The sequence below is a fragment of the Sebastes fasciatus genome, chromosome 7 (genome assembly GCF_043250625.1).
Source record: "Sebastes fasciatus isolate fSebFas1 chromosome 7, fSebFas1.pri, whole genome shotgun sequence".
In the NCBI taxonomy this organism is placed as follows: Eukaryota; Metazoa; Chordata; class Actinopteri; order Perciformes; family Sebastidae; genus Sebastes; species Sebastes fasciatus.
Window position 1 is genome coordinate 19,910,677 of NC_133801.1, and position 9,471 is coordinate 19,920,147.

At 39.8% G+C, this 9,471-nt stretch overlaps 1 protein-coding gene across 1 annotated transcript; it reads left to right on the top strand.

Annotated features, from left to right (window-relative positions):
* The first annotated feature begins 2,046 nt into the window (after positions 1-2,046).
* Positions 2,047-7,871, top strand: tmem160 (transmembrane protein 160). Its single transcript, XM_074642079.1, has 4 exons — positions 2,047-2,390; positions 2,550-2,574; positions 5,656-5,748; positions 6,570-7,871. Exons 1-4 carry the CDS (start codon positions 2,163-2,165, stop codon positions 6,896-6,898), a joined length of 675 nt encoding a protein of 224 aa, XP_074498180.1. The 5' UTR covers positions 2,047-2,162; the 3' UTR covers positions 6,899-7,871.
* The last annotated feature ends 1,600 nt before the right edge of the window (positions 7,872-9,471 follow it).

A 9,471-nucleotide genomic window follows, 5' to 3' on the forward strand; every position in this document is an offset into this window, starting at 1 on the left:
CATACATGGAACATCCATTGATATATGTTAAAAATGTGTAATTTATAACAACATGTTTGTATATGTGGAAGGGCTCTGCACATATTTTGCATTTATATGTCAATAATGAATGTGAGCGTGAATGGTTGTCTGTCTTTATGTGTCAGCCCTGTGATAGTGTGGCGACCTGTCCAGGGTGTACCCCGCCTTCGCCCAATGTCAGCTGGGATCGGCTCCAGCGCCCCGACGACCCTGAATAGGGTAAGTGGTTACAGATAATGGATGGATGGATGTCAATACTGTATTTTCATTATTTCTCTAGAATATAATTCTACAATATGATTGTTGTATCACCTACTGTTCAAATATTTGCATATGTACTGTATGTATGGGACATATATTAAAAATAGCAATAATAATTTGATATGATTAACAAGCAACTATAGTATTATGCAAATATAAATACAAGAATGAGTGTGCATCATTGAAGGTAAAGTCTTCTTTTCATGAATACACTGCTGCTGCACATGGCAAATGTCATATATACAGTATATATCGTATAATAATGTTATGAGCTGGATAACTGTTATCTGTATGTGTAAGCACACGTGCGTGTGTGTATACGAACACCAGTCTCCCATTGTGTTGGGGACAGTAGCGTGAGAGCGACCAAAGTCAGCTGCACATCACATCAAAGATTTGGCTACTGTCAAAACACATACACACACTCACACACACATACACACACACACACACACACACACACACACACACAAATACAAACTCGCATCTGAGACCCCCCCTGCAGCTCTCTACGCTCCTCACACTAAAACAATCAGGTATGACAGGCGTGGCCTCTCTGTGTCCCAGTGGGCCGAAAAAGACAAAAGACCCTCAGGAAGAGGCTGTCCTCTCATCCTCACTGAGGACACACATCTCTCCCTCACACACACACACACACACAGGTTCACTGGGTATGCACACAGGGTCATACAGTATCACTATGTGTGTGTGTATTTGACGTGATTTGTAAAGAAGGGAGGATAATAGCTTCATGTGTGTATGTTTAAACCTCAGATTATTTATTTGCAAACTCCTGATTGTCCCCTTCAAGCTCCTCTTAAGATGGTTGGCGCACTTTGACAATGTCACATCCATAGAAAATAAAATAGGATATATTATTACCTATAATCTATTTCTATGATCACATCTGTGCAGTGTAGTCAGTATCAGCGTGTTCCTACAGGACACCATTCTTATGCTGTCCAAAAAGTCCCCCAAAAAATCTTAAAGAAACATAAATTCAAGTTTCAAGTTTCAAGTTTATTTGTCATATGCATTTAAAAATACAGTGTACAGTGAAATGCAATGAAAGGCATTTTACCCTGGCTCTCTCTCAGCCCTTAAAATCTATAAATAGTACACTAGATATATACTACAATAAATAAGACAATACCTGAGACAACCTAAAAACATCCATCCATCCAACATAAAATTATTTTAAAACAACAAAAAGCATATTCTAGTACCTACCTTTTTTAAAAGGGTCCGCTCTATGATAAGACCCTTTAAAGATGAAAATCAGATTGACATGTGCTCTATTTAATGTAATTTTTGTATTATTTATTTTACTTTATTTTCATTTGTATGCCTTGCCAATCCCTTTTTTGCCTCTGTGTTTTCTCTGAGTATATATTTAAGTTGAAATTATTTTTATTTTGTTGTTTCCTGTCTGTATTATAGCCTACTGTTTGAAATTTGCAATTAAATAAATAAATAAATAAATAAATCTGAACATGTCACAAGTCATAGCCTTGTGCTCTGGCGCCCTCGTGTGACCATCATATGCAATTGCATGTTGTTTTATATGATTTAAAGGGGAAATATCGATGCTATAATAAACATAAAATACAAAAAATGAAAAATGAAAATCAGGTGTGGTTTAAAATGAACTGAAATAATAAACATGACTATAACTCAACAGTGTTTATTCCCAGTCAGTCGCTTGATGGCGCTGGATTAAATCCTGCTCACTTCTCACAGCATCGTGTCTCTCTACCTTCTTACCGGATGGACACTCTTCCGGTTCTGTCGTTGGTCGTGATGTGAGAGTTCACAGGCCATGCAGAGGTCGTGTTGTGCTTCTTTAGCTCGTAGTTTGTTTAGCTGGGACTCGTGATGTGATGGCTTTCCTGACTCTGTTCATGAGGAGGCAGCTGCCGCCGGCCGTGTCTCACTTCGCCCGGACTCTCGTGAAGCTGAGCCGGCCTCCGTGCTCCGGAGCCCCGCTGAGGAGGAGGCTGCACGGCTCCACCCGGCTGCGGCTCGCAGAGAAGGGACCGTGGGGGAAGAACCAGCAGCAGCTCCAGCAGCAGTATCCGCTCACAGACCTCGACAAGGCGGATGCTTTGGTAGGAAAATGATCAAATCATGGAGTTGGATTTTTAATCTGTGAAATGTAACAGCTGTTTGCCTCCTGTACTATTGATAATCTGTATCACAGTCAATGTTAATCCACAATAGATTAAATTAGAGGTTGATGTTAATATCCTTCTCTATTTTTTTTGCAGATGCTGAGAAAGTCCCATGAGACAGGTAACCTGACTAAATTCATGCTGGAAATATATTTTTTTGTCTAGATTAAAGGGACTGTTTGTAAGAATCAGAAATTGGTTGTAACAGCGACACCTGTGGCCGTTAAGTCAACAAAAGTCAGCGTCCTGTTGTTCGCGCTCGCCCGTGTGCACGCGCTACCTGAATGTGAGAGAGCATCCGTCAAAACAGTGAGGCAACACACGTCAGCTAAAATCACAATATCACTCTATATTTCACCTGCTTGTCAGTAATGTTAGCTGACCAGACGAAGGTCTCTCCATGAATCAATGCAGAGACGATAAAGTAGCCCCGTGGAGCCCCGTCACTTCACAAGACACGGGAAACCTCTGTTGGTCTGGTGGAGCTGCAGCAGTTATTTCTGCACAAACGTCCACTGTACATTTACAGTTAGATATTCATTCACATTTAGATATTCTCAGAGCTAATCTAACTCTTCTGCAGTGTGTAGTGTGCGCGCATGCACGTGTAGAGGTGGAGCGAGCTGAGCGAGTAAGAACGAGCACGCTGTGATAGTGAAGGCAGGCAGGCAGAGGAGCAAAGGAGCAGAGACTCCGGTCCTGGAGACCAAAGCTACGGTCTCCCCCGCGTCCTCCGACCGCGGCCAACACTGTTTTGGAAGACGGGCTTCACTAGATATAACTTTGCGGTTTTGGTGCTTCTGTGTAGTTTGTGTTGGAGTCTGAGTCTAAACAGCGTAGCCACACGCGAGCGCGCATGGGACACCGACCCGGGTGATTTATACGTGTAAGAAGTTACAAACAGCCCTTTTAAACCCATACATCCACTTTCACAATATAAACTCGGAAAAAAAAAAGTTTGGAAATTTGTGTTTGGTGGATTATATCTCTGTTGTTACAATGCTAATTGTAATTTATTTACCTTCACAATGATGTCCAACTTGTAAAGATCATACATTTGTGGGATGAGCAGCACAGCTGATTATGTGGGTAACGCCCAAGAAAAATTGGTAAACGGTAAACAATGGTAAACAGTGTATTCTCCTGTTGGGATTGACTCTTGTTTTGAGTTGTTTGGTGGATCGGATGATTGAACTCTCTATCAGTAACAAGGCTCAAACAAGACATATTGGCTATTTTACACTTTATTCATTTAATACACCGTCAGGAGCCTCAGTAGCGGGTGGGAGATCCATACGCAGCCCCACCAGCCTGACACCTACTCGTCAGCCAGCGTGGTTGTGTTGGTCACTCTAACACATACCAACAGGAGAATACACTGTTTACCATTGGCAGAGCATTTTGGCAATTTTTTCTTGGGTACTACCCACATAATCAGCTGTGCTGCTCATCCCACAAATGCATGATCCTTACAAGTTGGACATCATTGTGAAGGTAAATAAACAGGCTTTCCAACCATGTAAAATACAATGACCATTAGCATTGTAACAACAGAGAAATAATCCACCAAACACAAGTTTCCAAACTTTTTTTTCTGAGTTTAGTTACCTTGTAGGTGTGGTACACAAGAGTAACAGAGTAGATCCAACTTTAAAGTAGGTTGCCTTTCTGGACACATCCCAGTTAGGGATGATACTGGTTTGACATCATTATTTGGGTGCAGCCAAAGATTGAACATTTCAAATAGGTTTCAGTCTAATACGACAATAACAGTGTAATAAAAAGGTTGCACTGACTAACCAAAAGGTCACGAGGATAAAAAACTTTAGTGAGAAATGAGAATATATGATTTAGTGGAGGAAATTATTGAGCTATTTCTTGATTGACAGGTTTTCAGTCTGTCACAGTGATGGGTTGTTGTGACACTGTGGTTCAGACTGGAGCTACAACTTTATTTATTTTAGCTCTGAGGAGGCAGAAGGGAGAGAGTGGGTGTGGTGATGAAGAGAGAGACCATACTATCACTTCAGTCTGACTTTTATAATATTGAGATTACAATTATAAATGGAAACTATATATGGACAGTGTGTCTTTATTAGTTCTTAGAGATCTAATCAGCCAAAGTGAAAAGGTCAACAAGGTCAAATTTATTTATAGAGCGCTTTAAAATCAAACCAGGTTTGTGCCAAAGTGCATTACAACAAACATTATTAAGCAAACAGATGACATAATGCATGCATAAATACACAGTGCACACATGCACAGGTGTGCAGACATACATGCATATCAATGTAGAATGCCAATCATGTCCATAATTGCAAGGGTAGGCAAGGGAGTAAAAGTGTGTCTGTAAGTAAGTAAATTCAATAGACTGGAATAGTTTCTCTGAAAATAGAAGAACACCAGAGTCTCAGTGCAGCTACACACACCTGTGTAGATGTGCAGGGCCTTTAATTGACAGACTACTTTTCAGTCAATCAAATGTACTCTATATTCGGCCTGTAGTCCAAAAAAAGAGAAACACAAGAGATAAAACATTCCAATCTCTGCTTTAATGAATCCATTTTTGCCAGCAGGTTTAGTTGTAAATACTTCAACATCAGCTTGCAGTTATTTGGATGTGTACGCTCTGTAGCTGTGTCCCAATTCCACTTCTATTACTACAATACTAAATGAATACAATTCATTCGTACTATTCTATTGTCATAGTTTACCGTTTTTGCATGGAAACAATGCAATATGTTCGCCTATGGGCATCAAACCTTAACCTTGGACCTCTAGAGCTGTCTCATATCAACATCTGCGTCAGTGTTTTGCAGCTGTGAGGAGCTCCTCCATTTCCTCTGTGCAGTGCGTTGTGGAACAACATCATACTCACAAAATGATTACATTTTGAGTATGCATCTTGGGTATACTTAATTTTGTCACTATTCCAGTATGAACACACTAGTTATTATTTACTCAAAAACCTGCCTAGAAATATTATGTAGAGTGGAAAAGGCACACAGCTTCTGATCTCATTGTACAGCATCTTTTACAAGTTTTAGGAATAGTCCATCTAGAAGGTTTTGATAAACAGAGGCAGCTGTAAAGGGCAGTAATTCTATCAGCATATGCATGTAAACTGATTCTGGCTCTCTGCACACATTTCTGGCCAGGCTGTATAATGTGTCAGCTGTTTATTTCTGGCTCTTTTTCGCAGGATTCCTATCGTGGTTCAGGAACGGCCTTCTGGCAACCGGGATCGGAGTCATCGCATTTGTCCAGAGCGACGTGGGACGAGAAGCAGGATATGGTACAGGCCGCCCCGACACTCTGTTTCATGTTAAGGGTTGCTGTAGTGCTAAATTCTTCAAAAACTAGTGGATTTAAGAAATATAAAGGCTTGAAAATCAATGAATGTCCATGAAACAACTGGAATTTGTATTCAACTATAGCATCTGTACCGATATACCTCAGTTCTTTATGTCCTAAAATCAATTTCTAAGAGAACCTTGCAATAGATTTTATTCTTTGATTCAGCAAATGAATAATTTCACGAGGATTTCTGCAATTGACTAAACATCATGAGTAAATAATGAGCAGAGATCCTTGATATCTATTTGTAACCAATGTCATCATGGTTACCTGAACAAAGACCTTAATTAAATCATTAAATAGTCATTGAGTTTGATGCACACTAATGTGTGAAAAACCATGGAAACAAAACTTACCAGCTATTGTAATAAATTAAGTAATGAGGTATTGTTCTAATCTTTTCATTTTATTCTTATATATTTTTTTGTCTGTATTAAAGAGTTTACTGCTCGTTTTCTTATTCTTTATTTTATTCTACAGTATGTGAAGTATCTTTAAGAATGTAGAAAAGCACTATATAAATCTGATTTATTTTTTATTATTATTAACATAATTTGTTAGAATTAGATTATGTTATGTTTAGATTAAAAACATTACTTAATATTCTATTTAAATCATTTTGTAGACAAGGAAATATTCTATTTCATCTTATACTTTCACTCAAATAGTTAAGAGAATATGTAGACCAAATCAAAGATTCAATTACAGTGAGAGCATCAATTGGATCTCTACAATAACACCATGTCTGTTCCTCCTCAGCCTTCTTCATCCTGGGAGGAGTGTGCGTGTCGTTCGGCGGCGCCTCGTACATCGCCAGCCTCTTTGCCTTGCGGAGGATGATGCTGCTGTCTGTGCCGGCGCTGCTGCTCCAGAGCGCCGCGGTGGGCAGCGTCGCCCTCTTCTGGCTCTGCGCTGTATCTCTCTACATCGGCCGTCTGGAGGTGGAGATCATCCACGAGGGGGAGGAGGAGGAGGGAGAGGACGAGGACGAGTGCGGGGAGTGCCGGGACAGGCGTGAACACCGGGGTTACCGTGGCTCCAGACATCAAGACAGTGAGGACAATAACGGCAAGGGGACGAACAAGTAGACGTCTGGGATGAAGAGAGTGTGTGTGTTGCTTTGATTCAGGGCTTCCCCTTATTTGTATGTGTGCGTGTGTGTGTAAGCAGCCTACATGTTCATGTGTAGGCTGTGTGAGTCTATAAAGACTTATTGTTATAAAGATTATTGTTTAGGTGAAGAAAGACTTTTAGACCTTTTTTGCAAAAAGTGGTCAGAAAATGCTGAGATGTTGGTAGTTTGACTACATTCACTTCTGGTGAAATCAATCAGCCTTTTTTTGTAAGGTTTCTTATCAGATATATATTCAAAGCTGCTCCACTCGCATCACCAATCTGTCTGAAAATGATATTGACTTATTATTTGCATCCTCAGGCACACCGCAAAGACTCACTGAGAACATCATATATCTGTTAATATAAGTTTAGTTTTCACTGCACCGTATGCAATCATCATACCGTTTGTCTTATCCTTTTCTTCAACATCATTAAATGAGATTGACTACTTGAAGTTTTGATAAAAGTCTTGAAATAAAACAAGCTGGTTGTGATATGCTGAATGGACATATGATGTGCATGTTTCAGGTCTGTGTTTTTCTCTCTTTTTTTATCAATGAGGACTTAAATATATTTTTTTACAGAGGTTTAAGTTACCCTGTGAATTTTTTATTTTGTTTTGTAAGGGCAATAGCACTTTGTCAGTTGTTTGTCATTGTAGTAACTAGACTTTTGGAAACTTATCAGCTTTTTCTGTGGTTATATATTTGGCTCGGTATGGTTGATATACATGTACAGTTCCCAAATGTAACCATAAACCATTTGACCGTTTGAGTTAATTTCACACCATCTGGTGATCACTATAATTGCTGTTTTAATGGTTGTAAAGAAAGAATGGTTTTAAGTTGATGATGTTGAGTTTGTGTGAGGAAATCGGGTTCACTATTGTTTACTTTTGTTTCTCTATACTGTACATCGAGTAATAAAGCGAGAAGACATCTGTGCTGACAAGAGAGTCAAAACTTCAGTGTGTGATTTAATTTGCATTCACATTTAAATAGACCAGCGGTTCCCAACCTGGTGGTCACGAGTCATGACCCCTTTATGACGATAAGCAGGATGAGAAAGACAAAGAAACAGTTCTGCTCCACTAAATAATATTACTATTTTTATAAAACTTCTCTAATATTAGCTTTTCTAAATGAAAGTCTGGATGATTGTACCTCCTCAGATGTCACAAGTTGACATCCCTTCATTTTAAATTGCGATAGGGCCAAAAAGTTGGGAGCCATTTATTGTTTTTTTGGTAATATTAATTCCAAATTAATTATTTGTTATTTTAGTTGACATTTTCATTACATCCCAACAGCAATCAATAAATCAAATGTAATGACAAAAATAATGATAATAAAAAAGTCTAGTGTCTCGGGCTGTTGCAGGACTGTAATAAACCCATCCAATCATTTAATTTGGCCCAAACTTGCTACTATATCAAGATCACCAAACCTGCCTTTAATTATTTTAAGTTTATATTATATTACATTGTGCATATTCCTGAATACATTTGTGTTTAATTAAATGAACACAAACTAACTGACACATAAAACATTGGAGCCATGTAGTATTCCTGCTTGGTTTGATCTCAGCATATAATGAAGCTGCCGTTCATAGCGTACTGTGTACATTGTACATGATGGAGAGGTTTGAGTCAAAAGCGTACATACAGTGCATTCATAAACTACTCAGAAGTTTTCACTTTTTGTTTTATGCTAACATTTTTAAATTAATTTTTGCCCTCATCTCCACTCAATATCCCACAATGACAAAGCAAAAACGGATTTTAGAATTTGAGTTTTGCAAATGTATTAAAAAGAAAAATCCTGAAATTGCACATTGCATAAATATTCAGACCCTGGACTCAGTACTTAACTGAAGCACCTTTGGCAGCGATCACTGCCTCGAGTCTTCTTGAGTGTGACGCAACAAGTTTTGCATACCTGGATTTGGGGATTTTCTTCTCTGCAGATTATCTCAAGCTCTGTTGAGTAGGATGAGGACTGTTGGTGGACGGCCATTCTCAGGTCTCCAGGGTCTGGGCTCTGGCTGAACCACTTGAGGACATTCACAAAGTTGTCCTTTAGCCACTCCTGCTTTGTCCTGGCAGTGTGCTCATGGTCCTGTTGGAAGGAGAACCTTCGGCCCAGTCTGAGGTCCTGAGCGCTATGGACCAGGTTTTCATGAAGGATATCTCGGTGTTCAGCTTTCCCTCACTCCTAGTCAGTCCCTGTCGCTAAAAAGCTGGGATGGCACTGCTTAGGTGATGAGTGGTGCCGGGTTTCCTCCGAACACAACGCTTAGAATTGACGTCAAACAGTTCAATCTTGGATTCATCAGACCAGAGAATCTCGTTTCTCACAGTCTGAGAGTCCTTTAGGTGTCTTTTCACCGAGGAACGGTTTCCGTCCCGCCAAAGAGTGTTGCAGTGATAGTTGTCCATCTGGAAGTTTCTCCCATCTCCACACAGGATCTCTGGAACTCAGCCAGACTGACCATCGAGGTCACCTCTCTTTCCCAAGGCCCTTCTCCACTGATGGCTCAGTTTGAC

Bases quoted from the DNA above. Each gene is read 5' to 3' on its own strand.
- tmem160 (XM_074642079.1), top strand. From the start codon at position 2,163: ATGGCTTTCCTGACTCTGTTCATGAGGAGGCAGCTGCCGCCGGCCGTG. The intron at 2,391-2,549 runs GTAGGAAAATGA...TTTTTTTTGCAG, and splicing joins TCGACAAGGCGGATGCTTTG to ATGCTGAGAAAGTCCCATGA. The intron at 5,749-6,569 runs GTACAGGCCGCC...GTTCCTCCTCAG, and splicing joins GGGACGAGAAGCAGGATATG to CCTTCTTCATCCTGGGAGGA.